The sequence below is a fragment of the Myripristis murdjan genome, chromosome 8 (genome assembly GCF_902150065.1).
Source record: "Myripristis murdjan chromosome 8, fMyrMur1.1, whole genome shotgun sequence".
Classification (NCBI taxonomy): Eukaryota; Metazoa; Chordata; class Actinopteri; order Holocentriformes; family Holocentridae; genus Myripristis; species Myripristis murdjan.
Genome location: NC_043987.1, coordinates 34,400,516 through 34,427,036, shown reverse-complemented (window position 1 = coordinate 34,427,036; position 26,521 = coordinate 34,400,516). Strand labels below are relative to the sequence as shown.

Sequence of the window (26,521 nt, the reverse complement as noted above, 5' to 3'; positions counted from 1 at the left end):
GTTGTGTGCGGAGCGTGATTAACACATGTGGGCCTGCACTTCCTGCCGGGCTGCAGGATGGATGGATGAGTGTGTGCATGCCGAATCAGTTTTCCAATTACATCTCCAAGGTTGGAAAAGCTCTTCCGCATCCAGAAGAGCCTCTCTCTCCTCCCTCTTCCCTCCCTCCGCCCCGGCCTGGCCCGGCCCGGCCATCGCGGCTAGTGTAAACCTTAGTGTAACCAAATTACAGCGGCTCCGCGGCTTCCCATCACATATTAATGGCGGTAGCAGCAAGAGGCAGCGCTTCTCAAAATGTCTATTCCTGCTGTCCGCCGCCGTGTCAAAAACAATATTCCGCCTCATTTCTGTGGACGGAGAGAGAGAGGGAGAGGGGAAGGGGGGCGTGATTTTTTTCCTTCTCTGTCTTCACACATATACAGGCTACATATACATATATGTGTGTGTGTGTGTGTGTGTGTGTGTGTGTGTGTGTGTTCGTTGGGTAACTCGGACTCATATCTGATTTGGGTGACAACCGAGCGTTGAAAAAAAAAATATTCCCAACACCAGTCAGGCTGCCAGCCTGCTGCGGACAGGTGAGAAGCAGAATGGAAAGTTCAGACAGAATCACAAGTGTTGGATGATGACAAGTTTAAAAAAAAAACAAAGAAAGAAATCAGTTCAATCACAAAAGAGTATGTTCTTTAGACAAAAAAGCGGCTGATCAAACTGCAGCAGTGCATGGGAGTCGCGCGGCCGGTTTATCTTTAATCTTATCTGCAGCCATGTGTCCAGTGTTGAGTGTGTTTTGTCTGGAGAGATATAGGTCCGGATCAAACCCAAGCAGCTGAAATCGCTCAAATATTTCAAAACGGTGTTGAGAAATGATGTTAGTCTCCGTCTGACATCCATTATGATCTGCAGGAGACGAATATGAACCGCTACGAGGCTGCGTTCCAATCTTTTCTTTCCATTCACGCTTCACTAAACACAATCCTCCTAAAGGCCTGTTTAGAACACACATGTGAAAACGTGAACCGCAGATAATAGAATGGTGTTAATGTGTTACAGGGTTGTATGTGTGAGACAATAGCGGCCTGTTGGGTTGTGACATCACAAATCTCATATAAGGCAGAAATTAATGGTTACTCAGTAACCTGCTATAGGACAATAGCAGCATCACCCGTCCCATTGTGACATCACAGTGCTTTGCCGCCAGGCTTAACGAGGAAAATAAGACTCTGCAGAACGCTTTGTAGAGAATGTGTTCTCTGTTACACATGAATAGTATGCAGCTTATTATTGCCTGTCATTTTATTTTTACCGTTTATATTATTGCATTTGCTATTGCATCACTAGCCTTTTGTGCAGCCTTTTGGGTAGAATCGGACTGAATGGAGATGCAAACCTCCTCTAAATCTATTTCATTAGTTGGATACCAATTATTTTGTAGGCCTATAAATATATTTTTTCTTCTTTCGCATATACCCAGGGTTGGTTTGCTTATCGCATTCTGTTATCCAGCGCATTACTTCACTCAACACGCTGTTAATTGGCATTAAGCTGGCGTACCATAGCCTAACTGCTTAAAATCTCCACTGTGGAATTAAGAAATCAGCACGGACTTTGTGTGTGTCTCACACTGCCATTTTGCGGTTCCTCCTGACTGAACCAGAGGAGGAGAGAGGCAGAAACAGCTCGGGGAAAGATGTGCCGTCTCGGTTTAACGGAACAAGATGCAACAGTGGCTCTATTATGACTGTCTGCCTCCAAAAACAAATCAAGCTTTTTTTTAGCAGCCAAACGCACCTTCGTCCTAAACTAACCCAAAAGGAAGCTGCGCGGTTGTTTATCGTTTATTGTCAAAGGCAAGGTCGGTACAGACCCACGCCCCCACGCACGCGGACAGACTTCACACAAGGAGCATCTTCCCACTCAACCACAGAGACTGGCAGCCATATTGTCTCCTCTGTTCCCTCACATGCACACACAGAAATAAGAGTAAAAACGCACCCAGCGAGGGAAATAAAGAAAAAATATCAAGCTGTTCGATTTATTCCAATGTTGTTATTGTTTCGGAGCTGGGCAGTTGAGTGAGCGGAATATTGAAAATTAGCTTACATATAATGTGGTTATATGACAATAGCAAGTCCTCTTATTTAAGGAGATACAACAAGCTGCGGAAACGTAAAGTCCCATAGCTTTTAAATAAACAGCGAAATAAACTATGGAGGAATCTATTTTGAAATGTTGAAAAGAAGGGAAAAAATAAAATTAACATATTTTGACTAAAGACAAAATTACCATCAAAATGTGTCTGTAAAGGTTCTTACAAACCCGTAACACACCTTTCCTGAACGCACGTCACGTTAGAATTAATTTATTACAGCCACTGTGTGCATCGAAATATGCAAACATGTTTTTATAGCTGCCAACCGCAGAGAGGCTGCTTTGTAAGTAGCCTACAAATTCATATAATAAACAGCAATATTTTTACAATTACACTCGAACGAAATCAAACGCACAATAGGTTTCTGCTTTAAGTTTACAAAACTGTATCTTTCTAATACGGGATCAGCAGAATGAAAGGGACTGTGGTTAAAAAAAAATACACAGTAAAAACAAACAGGATGAATGAAGGAATTCAAACAGCACTGGGAAAGTATTCCATCCATATCTGTAAGACTGGAGCTTATTGCTCGAGTGGCCGAGGCTATAAAACTCCACGGAGCAAATTTACCATGGCTTTCACACGTGGAACAGCTCACAGACTAAACCGCTTTAATTTCTAACTTAAGGGAAGAGAAAGGCAGAGTGCGAGGGGCCGGGAGCAGCTCGGCAGCCGGTTGTGCAGCGGCTCTGGAGCTGAGACTGTCTGAAAACACTCAGACATAAATCAGTGCACCGCATGGCCTCATAAATCTGTAGCCGCCTGCACCTTAACGAGCCAGAGATTTAAGCGTGGGAAAAAACATGTTAACATGCTTTTTTACGACGTTAAAAAGGGAGTACTTTTATGTGTTATGAAAGAAGAAATATATTGGGCTTAATCTACTACAAAGAAGCATTTTTCCGAGTTACTTTACATGATTATTATTATTATTATCATCATTATTATTATTATTATTATTATTATTATTTAGTTGAAGTAGTAGTATTGTTGTTGTTATCATTGTTATTTTTATTATTATTACTATTACTATTATTTCTTCATCATCATAATTATTATTATTGTCATTATTGTTATCATTATCATCGTCATGAAGTATTCTAAAATAATGATTATCATTATTAAAGCTGAGGTTGCCTTAGCTCTTTCCGGCAGGTATCCAGCCGCTCGTGCTGCATGCACCAGGTATTTCCCGGGCTCTTCCTCGCGCTGGGATGATTAGCCGTTCGGAAATAAATCAATAAGAAGCCTCGCGCTAATTTATAATCGTCTGCGCCGGGGCAGTGATTCAAAGCGCGTGAAAAATGACCGGTTGAAACCGTATCCAGAGCCCGCAAGCAGCGTTTCTTTCTTTCTTTTTTTTTTTCATTTTTTTTCCTTTTTCCACCGGCCGGAGAGCAGCTTGCAGGAGAGCGATAAGAAGAAGAGCGAGCTACTGAGCCGGAAATGTTTCCACGAGGAAGAGAACAGACGCTTTTTTCTTCCTTTTTCCTATTTCTTTTCTTTTTTCAAGGCGAGCAGATACTAAAAATAACGCGGATACCATCAAAGCGGTTTTTGTGTTGCTGTAATTGAACTTCCCTCTCTCTCTCTCTCGGTATTTATCTCTCACTTTGCCCTATCTCTCTCCCTTTGTGTGTGTGTGTGTGTGTGCGTGTGTGTTTGTGGTAGTGGACTGTGGACTCTGCAGCATGTCTATACGCGTGGGCAGACAACACAAATACACTCAGAGAAAGACACCGAACGACAAAGCCAAGTGCATCCGGTTCAGAAAAAGCTCGAATTTCTGGCTTTTAAAAACAAATGGCACCATGCGGCGCTCATTTCACTCTTTTTCATACCTAAAAACTATATAGATATATACATATATATATATATATATACACAAACACACACAATATGTGTGTGTGTGTGTGTGTGTGTGTGTGTGTGTGTGGTGTGTAGATAGATATAGATATACATATAGGCCTACTTATACAAACACTGGATTCACTACGGAACACAATCCCCTTCGTACGGCCCAGTTTTGCACTGAAAGCACAAGACACTCCATGAGAAGCTCTTCAAAAAAATCGAGGTATATTTCAATCTTTGTTTTAATCAAGAGTCAGTGAAACGTTTTCTTGATATCCCTTAACAATAGCACTTCATGGATTATTTAACACGGTAGGCTACTTGAAAACTGGACTCCAAATGTTCCGTTTAAGGTGTAAAATTAGGTGTTTTTACTGACATTTCGGGTAGTAGCCTAAATTTAGACAATAACCTTTCTTATGTGTCAAATTAAGGTAAAAACCAAGGATGAATTAATAACTCTCGATTTACTGTTTCAGTATGAAAGGACCCACTGAAATGACATCAGTGGAACTTTTTAGCTTTTTTTCAAAACGTTTTAATCCATCACAAAACGCATTTCTCCCAACCTTCAGGGTCCGTTTAAGAGTACTGAAGGTGCTGAAATGAAAGGATCCTGTATAGTGGTTGTATAGCTCCACAACATTCCCATGGCTCAGTTTCCCAGTAAAATGAATCAAACAGTCTTGCATGCATACAGCATCCTGACTGCAGGACAGGGTTATGTGTCTTGGCTTTTGCAGAGGCAGAATCCAGCTCAGTTTTTATTATTGTTGCTCTGTATGTGTAAATGATTGAGAAACACGTGGAATCTGTCTCTCCGGTCAGATAGCTCCCTCTCTGCCTCTCAGCTGCTCGCTCGCTGTTTGAGGCCATGTAATAATCACATCTGGCCCGCGCCATGCAGCCTGCAGGTTTTGGCCTCACTAACCCCTCGCGCAGCCACAGCAGCCGGATCCCCTATTGGACAGGAGCCCCTCTCGCGCTGGTTGTCCTGTCAGTCCAGCCCCGGTTCACGAGCAGTTCACCGTGTCAATCTGCACGAGCACAGCCGAGAGGAGCGAGCGAGGGTCCGCGGGGAGAAGAAGAAGAGGAAGAAGTGGGGAAACGACCGGAGGAGCAGGAGGAGAGGCGGAACAGTGAGTTGAACCCTGCCCCAGTCTGCTGCGCCGCCGGACGGCGAGACCACAGGACAAAATAAGGCGAGTCTGGTTGTTTTGGCGCAGAAGAAGAAGAGGAATAGGTGAATAACGGCGTAACGCGCAAAACGCAGCAGCCGTCGGCGCAGTTTTGCAGAGGTTGTTAACCGGAGCTCGCGCCACTAACCTTACCTTGCAGTCCCCATAACGTTAAAGCGCTCGGGGGGGTGGAGGAGAGCGCGGCTGTGGTGATCGTGATCATGCACGCACCGGCCCCGCTACGGGAATTCTGCAGCGGGCGGGCGGGTGGGGGGAGAGAGCGAGGGAGAGAGAGCGCGCGCACGCCATGTGGTTTTTTAGGGTAAAGAAGTAGCACCGCGAGCCCCAGACGGACGGAGCAGTCCCCGTCAGCTCGCGCGCTGTAGGTATCCAGGCTGTAATGACCGCGTGAGATTTATGGCGGAGCGGTGTTAAGATTTATGGCTTCTCGCGCAACAGCCGGCGCCTCTTTTACGTTTCTGTTTTAGCGGCATTCTAACGGAAATAATAGTCATATAATTAGAAGCAATAACAGTATCGATACATGCATTTGTTTATTATCTACCAGATTAATTTTATTTTTTGTTGTTTTGTTTTAGCGCGTTATAAGAAGCAATAATACCGAGCCAAGTGTGCGCGGATTGTGAAAAGACAATCCGAGGCTTCCAGGAGGGAGGGGAGGGTGGGGGGGGGGTTCTCTGGTCTTCACGGTGTGTCCATCGGTGTCCTGAGCAGACGGCATCCCGGGAAAAATATAAAATAAATCTGAAAAAGAGAAGAGCCGGAGGAGGAAGGAGACAGACAGACAGCAGGTAAGGTCTGCCGCCACCGGGATGCTCCTCGATCGGTGTCTCTTCCCGAGGCGTCCCGTCCCATCCCATCCCATCCCCACGCGCTCCGCCGTTAAGACATGTCATTAATTATCTGTTGTGTGACCCCGGTCTCTCTCGAGCTCACAGAGGCATCCGCGGGGTGTGGGGTGTGCCAGCCAAAAAGTTCCCCCCTCTCTCTCCCTGTGTGTGTGTGTGTGTGTGTGTGTGTGATGGCAGCTGAAGACAGATGCCTCAGAATAGGTAACAGAGATGGGGGCGAAAGGGCGCCGCGCCATGCACTCAGTGTCTCTCTCTCTCTCTCCCTCCTCTCTCTCTCTCTCTGTGTTCATTTCATCTCTCTTTCATTTAAAAAGGAAGTTTACTCGCAGGATGAAATGCGGTTTGGAGAAAGAGTGAAGTGTGTGTGTGTGTGTGTGTGTGTGTGTGTGTCGTAGTGAATAGGGAACTGATGGCTAGGTGTAAAGAAAGAAGATGCGTGTTAGCCCCGCAAGTGATTTATGGTAGTGTGAAAAGATTGCTTACTCAAGAAGCCGCTGTCTCTTGGCTTCACACATACACACACACAAACACACAAACACACACACACACACACACACACAGAGAGAGAGAGAGACACCCCAAAAAGACACACAAATGGTCGCACAAAAAAGAGATTTCCAAGCAGGTCTTACCAAAGAAGGCACTGAAATTAAGCTATAATTAGGGTGCAATTTTAGAATCCCTGTGCATTTATTTTTAGGTTAACTTTAATTTATTCCGTGGATACTCCGTCGTTTAGGTCCGTTTAATTAAGAGACATACAAACTCCTACATATGAACCGCCTCCACCACCAATAAATAAATAAATGAATCAATAATAATAATAATAAAGAATCAAATGAGGAATCTAACTAGGCTACATCACACAGCATGTGACTCACCACACACACACACACACACACACACACACACACACACACACACACACACTCATTAACCACCAAAATGACTGAACAGAACTTTTACAGCTGGCCAGCGGGACTCCCTCCGTACGAGTAAACAGGATTCTACTATTTAGCCTATAAAATGTCTTTTGACTAAAAAAAATCTAAAAATTTACATCTCTGTAGTAAATATATATATCGCCTATTTAAACAGCCTATATAGCCTAGTAAGCGCACTGTCTTCCAACGTGTACTGCTTTTAAAGTTGGACAGCTTTCAGTTCCAAAGCTAATTAGTTCACAGAGCAACCGCGTTTGTTGATCATCCATTTAAAATGATAGAAAGACAACAGAGCGACTTTCAGGGAGTCCTAATTACAGGCTAGGAATGATCTGCTGCCAGCTTGTTGCATTTAAATTAAAACTAAGGTAAGGAAAGACTCCCCTGAACAGAGGTGAACAGCAACCAAATGAATGATTAGCCTGTTTTAATCGATCAGCTGGTGGTTATCATTAAAAATATGAATTTTGCATGTGACTGCAGTGTGCGCTTCCTACAGTCACATTTTTCTTCCACTAAACAAAAGTTTGATCTCCCCTTCTGCCCAGAAAACCCCTCATTTGTCCCAGGTTGGATCTGATCCGCCTACAAAACAGTAGCCTGTGCGTTTCACTGTAAATCCAGGCCAAAACTCTGTATGTGCGTCATTTCACGTGACAGCTGGACGGCTCCCCGGAAAGCTCGGTTGACCCCGGCGGTTTTTGCGCACTTCCGGGTATGAAGACTCCAAACCCACAGCAACTCCAACGGCAGCCCGCGATTTAATTGATTTTTTCATACATCACTGACAAACTATGGGCAAAACAGCGATGTGAGAAAAATAGTGGGGGCAAGCAGGACTCGCGGTGTGCCAGAGAATAAAGTGTGACAGGTCTGGACCGGATCCACGGAGCCGCTTTCTCCCCCCCTGCAACCGGCTCTGATCACATTACAGCCACTGGCTTCTTCCCCTTCAACAAGTGTCACAAGAGCAGCGTGTTGTTAGCAACTGGATCCAGGCGGACTGTTGAGCACACACACTAATTAGGCCTCAAAGCCATATATGAGGATTTTTGAGGACAGATAAGCAAATTATCAAAGTATTACTGGAAACATTAAGATATTAATAATAATAAAAAAAAATAGCAAGGTATGAATATGCAAAAACAAAAATAAAATTTAAAAAAAGTTGCAGCTAAAAAATTATGTGTGTGTACATATATACATACACACACACACTTGTAATTTTTAGCTGTATATTTATTTAATGGTCGATCGCTGATGGTAGACTAATGTCAGATTTCTTGTGCTTAAAATGCTTGTGAAAGGCATTTAATACAGAGCGCAAATCAAATAACTCTTGATCTGAAGGTCCCTATAGAACAAAAAACACTTCAGATGGGGGTCCATGGTTTACTGAAAGTCAGCCTGGGGGTCCAGAACATAAACATGTTTGAAAACCCCTGAGTTAAACTCTTCCTTCGCAGTCTGATGCAGGAAATTAACTTCTCTGAATAACAGAGTACCAAAAATTCAACAGAAACGACCTTGAAAAGACAGCTGCTCCCACCCTGCTGCTCTCTGAAGTAACACAACTACACAGGAAGTGATGTCACTGTGCATGGGGCCCCCAGTGTGGGTCCGCAGCAGGCGATGCTGCAGTATGGTGAACACTCGGCTCACACACACTCTTACACAAGTCGGACACACTGTCATTAGATGGTGTGACACATCGTCTTGAACCCAGACCAAAAGTGTGGATTTTGAACTGGAAAAAGCTCGTTCATTGGTTCATTTATGCCCCTCAGCACCAGCGTTTCCTCTACACTCACTCAGCTGTGGTGCAGACAGAGCATCAACACTACAGCGAGCTCAAACAGCAAATTATCTAAACTACAGAGCTGCAACTAACCAACACTGTCCTTATCGATTATTTTTACGATTAATCGTTTAATCAGTAAAGCGTTAGAACTAATGACATGTGCTTATCACAAGTTCAAGTTTACAAAATGTCTTTATTCGCCTAAGAACTCTGATATTTTGGTTCTTTAGTGGATAAACTTAGAAAGTTTTGCTAGTTCCGGCGTGTGGAGCAACTCCTTTTTGCATTTGGTCTGTTTTTGTTTCTTGACACCTGCAGAAAGACGACTCAGGCGTGCATAGGTTGTTTGTTTGCCACTTTGTCACGAAATGAACATGAGAAAAAGAAAGGCGTTCTTAGCATTAATTAAGCTATAACCCCGCAAAATGATGTTTTTACTTTATAAATAATAAAAATGATTAATTAACATTTTTCCACAAACTCTACTGCTGTGCTTCCTCTGTATTCATTTAGCAGTGGTGCACTCACCACAGCAAGGAAATCCGCCACCACCACAAGAGAAAATAAACAATCAAATAATGTATCTGTGTCTTACCATGGCATAATCCAGTGTGTGATAGGTATGATTGTATTATGACTAAAACATTTTTAGTAGTACCACCTCAACTTGAATCATAACTTAGGGCCGACACAGCCAAAGATATGGGACAAAAATGTAAAACTGTGGCTCAAAGGCACCAGAGCTCCATAAACATTGCAGTAAACAATCAGTACATTTTCTGTGATCAACTAATCAGTTATTTGTTTCAGATCTAAGTAAAACATTATAATCCACCTCAGGTTTCCCTCCAAGTACAAATGAGCATCAGCCTGGTGCCTATACATGTAATTCTGTAAGCACAACCAAATGGCCAAATACTTAATTTTTATTTAGTTGTTTTTTTAGTGCCACAACCTACACCAGCAAACAGAACACCCCAAATCACCTGCAGCCGGAAGGCTACCAAAACAGCTCCGGAGGAAACACTACTCGATACTGTCCATGATAATTTTGTTCAATTTTTCCAGCCCCATTTCCTGCACAAGGGAAATGTGAGTGATATATCCACTTATCAGGCACCATCTAAAAAACCTTTATCTAATCCCCTCTGTGCATATTTTTATTCGACTCCATTTGATTAATTCGGAGACGTAGAATGTCACGGTAAAAAAAAATCAAAGCCTTATTTCCTTTTGTTGTCGTCATGGTGACAGCAAGGGAAAGTTAGGGCAGCACGCATCCACAGTAATGAAATCCTCTCAAATCAGTTGGTTAATAGAAAATAGTGCACAATGGTCTTCAGGTCAGACACAGCTGAACATTTGGATGGAATAATAACCCCGTGCTTATAAACGTGCTAATATGGGTACAGTTTATCCCTTTATCAGCCTGCAACAAACATCCATTCCTTAGTGCACTTACACACACACACACACAACACACACAACACACACGCATCCTGTTCTCTCAGTTCCTGACAGAGTTGGTGAGCTTGGCACTTTTCATGGCCCTGGAGCAGAAAAGGGCAAATTGCCCCAGCACCCAACCCCCTAAATTTCCTCCAACACACACACACACACACACACACACACACACACACTCATCCTTAACCTCTCTCTCTCTCCCTCTCTCTCCTTGTGTCAGGGCTTTCTTTGAGTTCTAGGTTAAAGATTAGCATCTCTGATAAAGATTAACTTTCTGTCAAATGAAGGAGCTGATGCAGGAGTTTTGTGCCTCAGGACTGTGGTCACATGAGGGCAAACAGGCTTGTTGCTAGGGGGGGCGGGGGTGGGGGCGGGGTGCCAGGGCTACAACGCACGCAGATAAGATAAGACAAGGATAAAGTCATAACTCACCAAAAATATAAGATGCTGAAAATGGAAAACCAGCATTTTTCATCCGTCCACCATCCTGCTGCTCACCACTGACTTTGCTACAGTCTTGAGTTCAGTCCAGATGTTGTTAAATTGGTGCCTGATTCCTGCAAAGTGCAGCTGGTAAAGAGGACAGCTTGGAGACAGAATGTGAGACTTCATGACTGCACGGGGCTCCAATAAGTCTTTTGTACGCAGGAAGAGCTAATGCCTCAGTTATGCGTCCACAGCCAGGAGCAACAGACTTCACAACTAGCTGACTTGTTCAGATCTCTCAAGGGGTTTCCTCTCACATTTGCCGCCAAAATAAGAGTATGCATATCATAAACACAATATGTCCACCGCTTCAATTCACACCCTTGCTGTACACGGAAAGGATTTTATAGGCATTACAATGGATGTAACTGAGAAAAGATGAGCTTACAAGCTTTAGGAACATGACCTGGTCTACTGTGTCACACCCATCCAAGTTTTGTAAAGTGACACTATGGCCTGCAAAAAAGAGAGACAGCTGCAAGTGCTTCTTATGAAGGGTGTTACGGCTTATGTGTGGCTCTGATGGTTCTGTGGAGGTTTTAAACCCTGACAGCATACACACTTACTTTGTCCTTAGGGAAAGGGGATGTGAATAAGTAACTTCAATGTTTCACATATGAATAACACAATGAATAAAATAATAGTTTAAGTTCTGTCAATGATAATGAAACCATCTTGTACAATCTTTGACTTTATTCTGCAAAAGTCAAAAATAATACAGTGAAATTAGTCCTACTGTAAAGATCAACATTGCAGACAAACTCTGTTATCTTTATTACAATATCAGACTTGTATCTGCCGATTTATAGGCTATCTGCCTTTTTCTGCCACAAACTATCAGTAAAACAGCATGATACTGGCCTGCCTGCTGTAAAGCCATGGAATAAAAGACTAAACCTGTTCTTGTAGCCTTATGTAAACACAGAAACCATCATTATAAGTCATGGCCACATCAACTATTAAAGCCTTATAACCTTCCTTATGAACCCCCCACCCCCCATGTTGACAGAAATGTTAGGGCGCAAATGGAGGCTTGCTTGTAATCAGTGTGATCTGTAGTCAGATCAGGGCAACTGCGAAGTACCAAAACCCCTTTAAACCCCCAGAAACCCAAAGTTTAATTAAACAGACTGCAGGCAGAGGGACAGGACAGAGGTCGGTTGGCCTCTCTGTCTCTCTCTGTCTCTCTCTTTCTCTCTGAAAAGAAAAGACAAACGGTGTTGAAACTGGCATGTCAGCAGCAGAGGATGTGTGTGTGTGTGTGTGTGTGTGTGTGTGGGGTGTGGGTGGGGGGTTGACGCTGTGCCCGTTCGACCTCATTGCACCTCAAGGCAACGGAAATCACCGAGCGCTGCCGCTGAAAAGCGACCGTTTGGAGAGAAAAGATTCCACAGAGCTAAAAAGTAGGGATACTGACTGACTGATGTCTGGGGGAGCAGCTGTGGTGGTGGTGATGGCGATGGATGCCCCGTTGGACCAAACAGGTCAAAAGTCACAAAGCAAAGGTGAAGGCAGCAGGTAGACTCGCACGTGACTTTACCTGGTTTGAAAGATCGAGTTCAGAAACACAGACAGAGCTTCTGGGCAGAGCAACAGATGACAGTTCAGCATAGCATCGCAATATTTTGTGTGGCAATATTGTATCAATACATGGATGCCGAGTATAGATATTGGATCAGCAAGAATCACTGTAACATTGTAGCAGATTTTTTATTCACTATACTCAGCATATTGCAACATCTTTCAATGGCAATGCTACTGCATTGTGAATTAAGTATAATGATACTATTGTATCATGGGCCTCTGGTGATTCCCATACCTACCAACAGGAAGGTGGGGTGACTTTAAGACTCTCCCACCTGCTCTCCCTATTGGCCAATGAGTAATTTTATATTTTGTATTTTAGCACGTGCATGTACATTGAGTGTCTCTTTTTCTCTTCAAAATTTGTAGGATAAAAAAAAAAAACTAACCCTCCTTTTGCCAACTTGTGGCTCAAATGTTGCATCTCACCCCTGATTGGGTGGAAGTTCAATTGAGGGTCTGATGATGACCCTCCAGTGCACACTCATTTATGCCAAGTCATTTTTTTTTAACAAGTTAATGGAAAAACATAAGCCCTACTCCAGCCTGCCATGTTATGACAGGATTCTAGATGTTATTAGTAACATTGTGACACAAAAGACTTAAATATAATAATCAATTGTATAACAACTACATACACCCCATACCCACCCAAACCCCACAGACATTGTATCTTAAATTAACTCTTATCATTATCATTATTATTAGTAGTAGTAGTAGTAGTTGTAGTATTGTTGTTGTTGGTATTGTTATGTTGGGCTGGAAAAGGTATGGAGTGTTTTTTGTTTGTTTGTTTGTTTGTTCTCACAACAACTCCGCTGTTATGAACCGGCTGCAGCACCACAACAGTGTAGGCTACTGGGATCGCCTGGGTTGGATTTGAAGATAAAATGCTTAGCGGCTGTAAATTCAGTCTAAATGATGAGGTTTACACAGTGTTATGGATTAACCCATAAAACAATACATTAAGATACATTAAAAAGAGATTCAGCAGCACTTTGCCTGCTGGCTGACCATTAAAGTGCTGAGATATTGCTTCCCCATGTGTCAAAGGTCATTCGCACAGCCCGTTCGCCAATACGTCACCTTGTATGCACGAGCGAGGAGGAAGACATCGCCCCGGCATACCGGTACCGCACCTGGTGTAGAGTTAGAGAGAGAGAGAGAATATGAGCAACCTACTTAGCAACATGTAGTTGAAAACGAATAGCCGAATGTCATAAGAAACAACTTCGGTTTTCAGCGGGTTTCAGGTTTTGGAGTTTTACTTGGATTTAAGGTCACAAAACTTGTGAGAACATAAAGAACCGCATGAAATTTTATTCAGGTCTGAAAGAAACATCGCATATCCCACTCGCATTCCGTGATAAACTGTGTGTATGTGTATGTCCATGTCTACGTGTGTGTGTGTGTGTGTGTGTGTGTGTGTGTGTGTGTGTGGGCTGCGGCAGGCCGGTGACGGCACCACCAGCCCGGCCTGAGATAAGAGAGAGAGGGAGAGCTCTGATAAGGAGCGAAGCTGTCCAGATCATCTGAGAGTTTTTGGTGTGAAAGTGCGGCGGTTCGGGGCTGTAAATTATTAACAGCGTCTCTGCTCTGCTCATCCATCCTGCTGTATGTAGCCTACAGCCCGAGCTGCTACTCAGCCACATCATATGCATTTTGTTCAATTATGCACGAACAGAGCCTTTGTTACCTTATATACGACAACGCGCTGCAGCAGCATAACCTACACATGTAGTCCTTGTGGCTGCTCCACCTTTCACTTCAACTTACAGTTCACTCAAGGTGGAGAAAGAAAAAAATAAACCCTTTATTATAACTGGAATTAGAAGCTGCAGCTCCATTAGAAGCTGTGATTTCACGTTAAAATCCCCCCTCCCTCTCTCTCTCTGCCTGCATGTCGATCCCCTCCACAGTCAAAAACTGGCTCATCAGCTGTTCTGGGGCTGGAGGCTGGAGGCTGGAGGCTGGAGGCAGCCTCCTCCCTTTGTCTCGGCCTATAGGCTAGCTGGCTAAGCTAGTCGGGCCCTACATCACTTTCTGGGCAACTTTAGACTAGTCCACTGCTGCTTCCGCGCCTCTAAATTTAACTGACCCGGGGCTGAGGGGGCGAAGGGAGGAAGAACCCAGCCGGTCCGGCGATGGCGATGGACGGCGGCCAAGTTGTGTGTGAGTGCCGTGGAAGGAAACAATAATAACTTTATAGCAGCAGCAGCAGCAGCAGTGTAGTAGTAGTAGTGGTGTGATGTGATGTGATGGTAGCAGCACTAGCAGGCTGGTAGGGGAGGTCGGGGGATCCTCTCTTTTGATTTATGTGTTTGGGGGAAGCTGTCAGGAGCAGAAACAGAGAGGCAAAGCGGGCAACGATTTTATTCCGGCACTTTAATATCAGGCGCTGTATGCAACCAGGCGGACAGTGTTGTTCATCCACCGGCCCGGGATGCTCTCACACCCCTATTCCAGCATGTTTGCTCCATCTGCGGATCAGTCACCCCCGCTGCCTCGGATGTGGATGCCTCTAACGCGGAATCCTTCTCATAACGGGCGGGCCATGTGTCCCTGCCCCGGCCCGGGCTGGAGCGACGCTCCTTCCTCCTCTGTGCGCTGTGGATGTGGATAAGCGACCTGCAGGACAGAGTTTTTTTCCTGCGCTTCTGTTCCCGTCCGTCCGTGTGTTTTGTTGGTGGATGATGCTCAGGTTATTTATGGTCTGTCTGAGAGCCGCTGGGAAACAGCTGTTCGCCTTATGGGGCCGTTTCTTCCCTCGTTTACCTTTCATTTATTTCGTTGTCGGGCCATTTTTGGTGGTTTAACAGCACTTCAGTTTTTTTTTTTTTATCATAATAATTATTATTGTTATAATACCAGAGCAAGTTAAGGATGCATTCTGCATTAATGTGCTATTTTTAAATATTTCCCATGTTGTCACAGTGGGATAGGATGGATGTTTTCACAGGAAAATTGACCCGGAGACTTATTTGTTTTTCCTAATGATATATTTGATTTCAAGCACCACAGTCGAGGCACTTTATTATTAGTAGTAGTGTTATTATTTCGTTTTATTTTACCGTCGTCAATGCTTTTAGGGCCTATTACAGGCCTTTACAAAGAGCACAGATGACATTAATGCACTTATTCCAATGGTATCACTCCAAATAAACTTGGGTATTTTTCCCCTTACATTTTCGATTCTTTTTTTTTTTTCCTTTTCATCTGAAACTACTGCATGTTTTTATTTGGGAATTTAAAAAACCCTACACGCAAAATTTCCTCGCTGTTTTTTTTTTTTTTTTTTAAACTAACAGGATGAGATTTCAGCCGTTAATGCAAATGGAGAACAAAACAAACGTGAATTTAACGCGATACATGTAATATGATCATTGGGATCAATAACTCTTCACATCACCGCCCTCTCCCCCGTTGTTTACTGCATTTATTCCTGGATTTCACCGGGAATAATTTAAGGTTAACGATACCTGTCAGCAGCCGCTCCTGTCCCAGCCGGTTCGATTAGACTACAAGAGGTCTGTGCTCTCTATCGGATTTTACTGAGACCCCCCTTTGATTGCATCTCCCTCTTTCTTTTTTTCCGTCCCTCTCTTTCCCCCTCACCCTGCAGTTCTTAGGAGCTTTCTGGAAGCCGTTTTCACCCACCAAAACATCAGGAAATAAGAGCACATCTATCGGTAAGTCACACAGTTATTAGTGTCCCATTTCCCTGCAGGGCCTATATATCTGCCATGTAATGCAGCTACGGGTTGCCATTATATTAAGACTATTCTGCTTTTATTTGAAGATTTCAAGGCCCCTTGCTTCTAATTATGTCGATTTCCATGTTTTAAAGCAGTCGAATTGAACATTTTGACACTGAATAAATCTTCAGGCCAAATAAATCCGTTAAAAACATTTATTTTTTAAAATATAGGTTATAAATATTATTAATATGCTACATGGGCCTTCATTTGAAAACAAGGCTTGCTCTTTCTGAATTACCCTAAAAACATAGGCTAGTTTATGAAAAACGAGGTGTTTGTCCAACTACACAGCGACAGTCTCTGTTGTGTTCTGCATTGTTGTGATACATAATTGAGTAAATTGCAAGACTAAAAAAAAAAAAATAGGAATCAGTTTTTGATGTCGTGTATTTGCTCTGAAATTGATGCGTTTTAACCACGTAGCTAGACAGAAAGGGACGTGGTTTAAATAAATGTTTTTATTGGGACGTGACGTGCAGATGTTGATGCCATGATGCTGGAAATTCAAATGCTTGTATGCAAAATGTAAAATGTGCGTGTGCAGAGCTGCATGACCTATTAATTATTATTATTATTATTATTGCTGCTACTACTACTATTATCATCATAATCTTCTATCTTCCATCATCTTCCACACTGCTTCATCATCTTGTATTTATTAGTATATTTTTTCTCCTCAAACGGACAAAGAAATTCTGAAGTTAATTACTGCAGCGGGATGAAATGTGACATTTTTCTTGTGACACTGTGAAACGTAGGCAGCAATGTGTGTGCGTGCGTGCGTGCGTGCGTGTGTGTGTATGATGTAATATAATGTAATGGCACGTGCTAATGTAATGTAATCCGGTGTGAAGGGCACAGTGATGGCCGCAGGTTACAGTCGCCTCATGTAAATTAGAGTGAACACAGCACCAGGGTCAGTTAATATTTAGATAAGTCAGTTAGTGGAAATAATAACTGCAACAGGAAGAAGTGTAGAAGTGATCCAAGCAACCCTGACAGCGATGGAAACTGCAGTTATAACAGCAGCAGTAATAACAATAACAATAACAGTAACAATGATAATAGCAATATACAGCTCACAAGCCTATATGCACAGTATTATTTCCTTCAAGCCAACAAAAAGCAAGTGATCACCAAAATGAATCCTCTTTTTAATTTCTTTTTTTCATTTCAGAGGCACATAGTTCCCAAACAGCAAAACTCACGGACGAATTAGACAGAATATAGCCTATATATTTTATTTATTAAATGTGTTCAATCCCACAGGAGGGTGAGGAAATTCCCAGTGTCATCCTCAGCTGTGTGTGTGTGTGTGTGTGCGTGTGGTGTGTGAACGAGGGGGGAAGGGGGGGCGAGAGAGAGAGAGAGACTATTTGTGGCGGAAAAACGCGTTGTGAAAGAGGATTTCCAGCGCACCGAGCCCCAGTTTTTGAAACCCGATATCCGTATGAGTCAGTCCGAAGAACACGAAACACGCAGCCGTCTGGGCGTCCAACAAAAATACGGAATAACAGGCCGTCCCTCTGCTTTACAAGCGCCAGCCTGTTTGTGCAAGGCGATCCATACGTGTAATCCACAGCTTTATTTCTCCACAGAGCCGCTTCCCACACTGCTGCTGCTGAGCAAGGGGGAAAAACACACACACACACTCAGACACACAGACAAAGAGGCCAAACACGCAAAAATCTGCGTTGGAAATAATTGGGGAAAAGGGAGAAAAAGGCTGATAGGTGGTTTGGTTAATCAGTAAACCCGGTAGCGATCCGCACAAAAGGCCCGGCTGGAAGAAAGTTGCAGACGGACACATTTCAGACTCCCACCTTCCACCTACGCCGAGCTCATCCTCTCTTTTCAGCAGCCCGCACCGACTGCTATCTATTTTAAAGTTGGGCTGTTTACACACACACACACACACACATACACACACACACACACACACACACACACAGCACGCTGCTGGTGTGCCAGAGAACTCATAAATCTTACGTAGCTATAAACGACAGGAGTAGCGTCCTGAATAATAAAAATAGAGAGAGAGAGGAAAGTGGGAGAGAGAGCTAGGCACACAGGGAGGAGAGGGAGAGGTGCGTGCGTGCGTGTGTGTGTGTGTGTGTGTGTGTGTGTGTGTGTGTGTGTGTTTGGGGGGGGGGGGGGGTGAAAACATTGTAAAAACACCTTCATATTTTCATTTCCATTTTGCTCTCTCTCTCTCTCTCTCTCCCTCTCTCTCTCTCTCTCTCTCTCTCTCTCTGGGTTTTGTTGTCACTTTGCTTTTTTCTTCTTCTTGTCCTCTTTCTTGAATTGTTGTTGCACTTCACTCCTCCCCCCGGGTGTTGCAGAAGTGAAAACACAGTGAAGCTACAGACTCTCCTGTGAGCTTCTCTCCCTCTTTAAAAGACAAGAGAACGGGAAGTGTTAAAAAAAAAAAGGCCCAGCCTGCATTCTGCTGGTTTGTTTTTGCTGTTCTGTTCCCCTTGCATCAATCCCGCCTCCTTCCTTCCACTGCCAGGCCTCCACTTTCTTTTTTTATTTCGTGTTTTTTTTTCTTGTGCACAAATTGTCGCTGGGGGAGATTAGGTGTTGAAACATTAACAATACTGAGTACAAGTCTAGTTTCTGCTGTGAGACATGGAAGGAGCTGCAGGAGGGGCCGTGCCAAAAAAAAAAAAAAAAAAAAAAAAAAAAAATCCTATTTCCTGAACATTCAATATGGAGAGAGCGAGACAGAGAGAGAGTCAGCATCTCATCTCATGCTGTCTATAAAAATGTCACCACACTGCCTTTGTTAGCCAACAAAAGTGAATTTAATCCAATATAATTTAAACCTGATATCTTACAAAATAGAAGTAAATAAATATCAGAGCCTGTAAACAGCATCAACCGACTGCCATATCACCCAAAAAAATATAAAGATGTTTAATGGTCTAATTACTGAATCCTTGCAGCAGTAATATGTAGGCCTACGCATATTTTCTAATTCTTGATGAGAATTTACATTTCCAGTCATCTAACACAGCACAGACGGCCGCTAACCTGTCTTAAAGCTGTTTGAAACTAATGAGAGAGATGTAAACAATATCCAAAGACACTTTGAATAAGGTATTAAACACATACTAATTAACATGACCATCCCACAGTGAAGGCACTCCTGAGTGTGTGACAGGTGAATTGTGAAAGACATTAGCTAACAGCTAATTAATGCTATTAGGCCTTTGGTTTGAGCCTGCTTCATTTGCATTTCTATTTTGTCAAAAAACGCATGGAAATTTTAAAATTCTCTAAAGAAAACTAGAGCTAGAATCGCCGAACAATAACTTTTACTCCTGTCTGTAACATAAAACCAGGCTAAAAACAGTCGGTTGCTATTGCTGTTATAATGTTAAGCTCATTAATGTGGACTGTGATCCCACATTTAGTCAACAATATTACATGAGAGTTAGTTGTGTGTTAGTTGTGTTCTAGTAAGTCTTTCTATGTGCATGTGAAGCTATTAGCATAATTAGTAAGGAAAGATAAGGGGGAAAAACAACTTACAAAAAAAAAAAAAAAAAACATAAAAATATATCAAGTTCGTCTATTCAGGCAAATTATAGCCAGTGCTGTTATTCCTGCCTGGTGTGAAATCAGCTTTTATTCAGTAGCCTAGCCTTGATAAAATAAAGTTGCTGGTAGACGATACAACTGCGCAGCTGTAATGTAACCTCGAAAAGTGAGGCTAAATTTAACCTGCGGGCCCTAAACCAACCCTGATATACTTTTCTGTTAAGTTAAATTCTAAAGTACATACATTGTTTGTCCGTGGCACATGTGACCACCATAACCAGCAGGGCCTGCCTGCCTTCCCAGTGAAATTAGCATAATTTGTGAGTGACGCCGAGCTGTTTGACGGGGAATCAGCGAGCCTCCGTTATTTCCTCCGTTATGTCCTCCAACAAGCGCCGCGTTGGGTATTACCGGGGCCTTCTGTCAACATAACGAGAATACCTGCTAGGCTACTACCACTGCTATCATTACTACTACTACAGATACTGCTGCTGCTAGTACTGCTAGCCGTGGGATTAGCTCCAGCTATCCCTCCAACTCCAGCTCCACGCACAGCGGAGTGGGGAGCGAGGCAGAGCCGGAACACAGTGAGGGAGACCCGGAGGGAGAGAGAGAGAGGAGAGCCGCGGAGGGAGAGAGAGGGACATAGAGACACCGAGAGGGTGCGAGAGAAGGGAGGACAACCAAATAATGCGATGGGGTGACATTTCACGGCGGGGCCTGCAGGAGTCTGACTGACTGGTTTACTGGCTGCGGGGCTGTGAGCGACACGGGCTAAAAGGGGGAGAAATTTGAGGCCATTGTTATCAGCCAGCGGCGGCGGCGGTGCAGGCGCTGGTGCTGGTGCTGGTGCTGGGGCGGAGGGTGGAGGTGGAGGTGGAGGTGGGAGGAGGGGGGTGGGGAGGGCAGGCAGGCTCCCGGTAAGATCGCTCAGCTCGTGCGGTAGCTAGCCTGCCGACCGACCGACACCGACCCGCCTGTCTGTCCGTGTCCCGAGCCCTCCCCCCCGGTCTCAAGCCGTTCATGCCACACGGTGTCCGGTCCGCCCCCCTCGCGCAGCCCGGACTGGCGGCTGGTGCGGCGGCTGCTGTTGTTATTGTGGTGGTGGAGGTCTCGAGACGGCACCGGATTCTCACAGGCAGCAGCGGTGGATTTTACGGAGAGGAGGAGGAGGAAAACAGAAGAAAAAAGCGCAACCGGATTCGTTTCGTGGTCCTCATTTATTTATTTATTTATTTATTTATTTATGTGTGTGTTATTGATTTAGTGGACGTGCATGAGGAATAACCTGTGATGTGGCGTCGTATCCGTGTCGGGCTGGACCGGGGCTGAGGAAGGTAAGCATGATGATGATGATGATGATGGGCCGGTGCCGGACCCGGGGCTCACACTACCCCCGGACAGTGCGTGTTAGTGTGTTTGTGAATGGCGGAGTGGCTGGCTTGGTGATTTATGGCCCATATGACTTCAATCTCGGTTCAAGAAGAGTTCACAATGCTTTAAGCAGCAGCAGCAGCAGCCCCCCTTCCCCGTTTCTTCTTCTTCCTCTTCCTCTTCACCTCTCTTGTTTTCTCTCTCTTGCCTTGTGCCCTCTGCTCTATTTCTCCTCACAACTTGCACTCATTTCCAAAGCATTTACACAAATTCCCATGTTATGCTGCGCTTTCATTATCCACTCCTTTCATTAGTGCTATTAGTACTAGTTGTAGTAGTAGTAGTAGTAGTATTAGTATTACGCCCCGTGCCGTGATTTCCATTGGTCCTTAGTGTTGTTGTTTTGCTAACATTGAACATTTATTTGATTTGGTATTTTTGTGCTCACATCAAAGCACCCTGGCTGATGTTTTTTAACCCAAAACGAAGCAGTGAGAGAAGACTCGCCTGACAATGGCTTTGATCAAGCCAATCTTTCATTGTTTCTGGGCTCGGCTCCATAATTGGCCCCTCTCACTCTCTCTCTGTTAATGGGATAAGGAATACGTGGATTGTCCAAGTTAATGCATCCTCCCTCTGCCTGCCTGCACAGCTCTTTATGGCAGGCGCCATTTGTAATTTTATATCCACGGATAAAGCACAGACACTGGACACCCAGGCCACCCCTCTCTCTCTCCTCTCTCTCCTCTCCCCATCTCCTCTCCTCTCTCCTCCTCTCTCGCTCTCTCTTGTTGTTGTTGTTGTTTTGGTGGCTGTTTGTGTGTATGGGAGGGATTTCGTCTTATTCCCAGGCCTCCGTGTTAGTAACTGGATTATACAGGGAGGCGTCTAGTAAAGTTGGTGATTGTATTAAGCGGTAGCCCTACAAGCCAGGGGCACAGACATTACGTGTCCCATTTAATGGCGAAACAACGATATGATTTAATAACATATTCCTCCTACACTCACTGCCATGGCCCCTCTCTCTCTGTTTCTCTCGCTCTCCCTCTCCCTCTCTCTCCCTCTCTCTGTGACTCTACGTCTCTCTCTCCCTGGGACAATTCCTCAGAGTAAATAATTAGGATTCCGGCTTGTCTACCAGAAAGATAAATGGCTGACATGTGTGACGTGCTGAGAGCTGACGGTCCAAAGCTGGACCGGGGCTGCACTCCTCCAACCTTAAAAGAAAAGACCGTGTTTTTTCAGTAATTTCTGTGTTTTTCCCCACCTTATATTTACATCAAAAATCTAATTAGATCTAATTTATGTATATTTATTTATTAATATATGTAGTGATTATAGGTTACATTTTTGTTTTTGTTTAGCCTCATTTTCACCAGCAGGCCTCCATGCAAACATTTTTTTTTGTTTTGTTTTGTTCTTGGTCATGTTTTACGAATTTACACTTTCAATATAATTGCGTTTTACAGAATCATAGCATACAGTCTTACAACAGAAATGTGTTTTAGTCAGTTTGCATCATACAACTGCACAGCTATATCTCGCTAATAAATAACAGGCTATCAGGCCTGCTGCATTATTAACATCTATTTTATTTTGGTGTTATTTTTATTGTTATTTCTGTCCGCGTGTATTTCAGTGTGGCTGCGGTGTGTGTGTTGGTGTTAATTTTATGGAACAAAATAGCAGATAAGGTCGGCTGGTTGTTGTTGACGTGGTGATTTGTGCAGTTAATTAATGATAGCTGATAGTTGAAAATCCTATAAGCACTGAGCTAGCTTTAGCAGCACAGCAGCGTTAGCTCTGTGTGTGTGTGTGTGTGTGTGTGTGTGTGTGTGTGTGTGTGTGTGTGTGTGTGTGTGTGTGTGTGTGATGGCAGCAGCCGGTCAGCGCCGTTAAACGTTTTATCTTGAGAGCAGAAATGAATGCCAGGTGCTCTCTCGTGCCTGACAACCGGGCCTCTCGCGGCCACCCCAGCGGTGAGCGCGAGATAGGGGAGTCTACGGGGGCTCGAGCTGCTGTTTTCTCCCCTCCATCTCTCTCTTCTCTTCTTTTTTTTTTTTTCCTCTGAAGGGGCCATGATAGAGCACTGTGGCCGCGCGACCCTAATAGATCACTGGCTCGTGAAGCGTCTTCCGGCCCCTCTTTTCTTTCTTCTTTCTATTCTTTTTTATTTTTCTATCTAGCTATTGATCCATCGATCTATTTATCTATCTACCCATCTAGTTATTGTTTGTCTCCTTTGTCTATAAGCTGAAGACATTTTTCCTCGTTTTTTCCTTTTCTTTTTTCTCCTGTGTTTTCCAAATCCGTTACCGTGTAACCGGATAGATGCGTCAGGAAATTGGAGCCGGGCTGACATCTGCACTGGTTTCCCTCCAGCACTTCAAGACAGAAATGAATGTAAAAATGTTGATCATTATTAGTTTTTTCATGTAGACTCCTATTTTCGAAAACTGATCTTTCCTCCACATAAAAAAATCCGCTTACATATAGCCCAAACCCCTCCAGTGTGCCTTTGAAATGAACTGAAAACGTCTCTTCTTTTAGCCTATTTTATTCCGTTGTTTGTGCAGAAATTATTTTTATTTTTTAGGTTATGTTCTGCCCGTAGGTTAATTCTCAGGACGTAAAATCAGGAATTTAACTGTAACAGAGGAAATGCCTGTTATCCAGCAGAAATGATATCTTCATCAGATAGCTGATAGATTTATATGAGTGAGGCAGCAGCGGACTAGACAGAATACAGTAAATCACATGTGAGGCGGAGGCTGACAGAAATAGGCTACCTACATCAGTCACACAGCAGAAAATATACAGGCTGCGCTTCAGCCCCGCCGTTACACAACAAAACACCCCAGACACTTTACTACACACATTTAACACCTCTGAAAGCAACACTGCTGCGTTTATAAACAAGAACAATAAAATACAGACTAACGAATAATAACAGCGGAAACTGTTTTTATGCGGTGGATTAAATATGGATATAAAAATCATGAACGACAACATCATAATATGTTACTACTACAACTAATACGACTATTACTACTAGTGGTACTACTAATAATAATGATAGAAATAATAACAACAACAATAATAATAATACTAATAATAATAATATAATGATGATGATAATGAAGATATAATTCGAATGATAATTAGCCTATTGTAGTAATAGACCAAAAAAAATAACTGTGAAAATATTTATTTTGTGTGCGTGTGTGTGTGTGTGTGTGTGTGTGCGCAAAGAGAGGGAACATAGCTTGCCCTCCTCGTGCCCCCTCCACCAGAGCATCTGCAGGCCGCGCGCTGGGCTCAGGAGAAGGGGAGGGGAGGGGGGCATAGGGGAAGAAAAGCAGCGGTTTCTATTCATGTCATGGCGCCTTTCATCGCAGGAAGATGGATTTATCTCTCTCATTTCTGTCTCTGCCTCTCCTAACCTCTCAGGTCAGATTGCAGGGGGCCGTTGGACAGACACCGTCACGTGACCCCCGGTGCCAAATGGTCTTCCGGCAGCGGCTCTCATCAAGGACCGGAGAACAACTAGACGCCGCCACTTCTCTCGGAAATGCAGAAAACGACGTACTACGACAACTCCTCGGCGCTTTTCGGTGGCTACTCGTCCTACCAGGTGCAGGGGGCGGCAGCGGCGGCGGCGGCTGCGGCGGCGGCCAACGGCTTCGGCGGCTACGATGCGCCGGTGCCGGTGTCGCATCACCAGCCGGCTTTCCAGTCGACGGCGCACCTGGACGTGGAGTCGTACCAGCGCTCTGCCTGCTCCCTGCAGTCACTGGGCGGCGGGGCCGGGACCGGCCACCAGCAGCAGCTCGCCAAAGCCAAGGAGCTGAACGGCAGCTGCATGCGGCCCAGCCTGCCGCCCGAGCACCATCCCGGCTCACAGGTGTCACCCCCCGCTGCCCAACAACCCCAGCAACGGCAGTACCGGGCCGCAGCAGCCGGGGGGCAGTGCCGGGGCCTCCTCGGTGGGGAAATCGGGCCCCAGTAAGTCGTCCAACTCCTCCTCCTCCACCTCATCCTCCTCCTCGTCCTCCTCCTCCTCGCTGCCCCCCAACCCCGCCCTGGCCAAGCAGATCTTCCCCTGGATGAAAGAGTCTCGACAGAACACCAAGCAGAAAAACTGTTCGCCCAGCAACAGCTCTGGCAACGGTGTGTGGGCTTACACCTGTCTGTCTGTGTGTCTGCCTGTCTGTCTGTCTTCTTTGCTCCACATGGCGATTTACCATAAAAATATTCCACCCACACCACTTTCTCTCATTACCATCCTGTCTTCCCTCCATCTCTTCCTTCCTATTGACTTCCCTCCCATTACGCCTTCCTTCCTTCCCTCCCTTCCTCTTCTTCTCCCTCTTTCGTCACCTCTCTTTTATCAGCCCCCAAAAGGACTTAACGCTTCTCGTATAATTATGGAGAAACAGTTTTCCACAACTGCTGGTCCACGTTGGGAAATGACCAGAAAGCTAGCAGTCAGTCAGAGGCTGGTAAATATTAGTCAGTCCATAAACTGTCTGAAATAGTGGTACAGCAGGAGTCCATTTCTCTCCCCCAAGCTACAATCTGCAATCTACACATATGTACCCCCCTAGGGCTAATTACTGGACCTCAAGGTAATTACACGAAATCCTTTTTTCACAGCCAAAAAGGTACATTTATGTTCATAAGCAGTAAAAGGTACACATATGCACCATTTCCTCCAAATGTTAAGGTACAATATCAGGAGACAGCATTTGTTAGGACTAATACAATGAATTAAAAATAAAATGAATATATATAAATACTTAAATCAATAAATTAGGTAAAATTTTAATTTATGGTAGATTTTAACTTGTAGGCTGTGATTGAATATCCTTGATATTAATTAAGTTTTGTAGATTTGTGGATATGAAAAATAGGTAATGTGATTACCCAGTCAATATTGTAGTTATAATATAGGGACAAGACTGGTCAGTGTGAGGTAAAAACCACAAGGGGACAAATAAGAACCCGATGTCAAGAGCACAAAAGCTGCACCTTAGATGGTCCTGCCCCAGTGACAAGCTGCGGCACCCGCAAAGGTACAATTATGGGCTTTATTTTCTGAGAGTGTATGGTGAATGTGAGATTTAGCAAAGGATGTGGCTTAATTTTCCTTCATTTTCTACACACATTGTTAGTTTCAAGGGAGGTTATTTTCAAGGGAGGTTATATTCAGTGGTTTACCTGACTGCATGTCAGCAGGTTAATAGATCATCTATATTACAAGCAGTCAAGAGCAGAGGTGGTCAAAGTTGAGGAAAAGAAATAAAAAGCAAAAAAAAAGACCAATAACAGTGCAAGTGGGGGAAGTTTGAACATGTTCATATTTTTGTCTGTTTAGATTAAGCTTGGGCTGCAGTTCACTACCTTAAAAATGATGATTTACAAAATGTACACATGCAGATAGAGGACGTGACCTGATATTTAATCCTGTGTCTCACATTGTGAGCGAGCAGGTCAGAGGTTCCCAGC

The 26,521-nt window shown here is 44.1% G+C and overlaps 1 protein-coding gene across 1 annotated transcript in view; it reads left to right on the top strand.

Moving 5' to 3' along the window:
- Positions 1 to 26,521, top strand: part of hoxb3a (homeobox B3a) — a 45,268-nt gene that overhangs the window by 13,451 nt on the left and 5,296 nt on the right. Inside the window, 3 exon segments of the mRNA XM_030057782.1 lie at positions 15,958 to 16,024; positions 24,464 to 24,931; positions 24,933 to 25,183. Of these exon segments, the coding sequence (XP_029913642.1) occupies positions 24,585 to 24,931; positions 24,933 to 25,183 (598 nt within the window). The 5' untranslated portion in view covers positions 15,958 to 16,024; positions 24,464 to 24,584.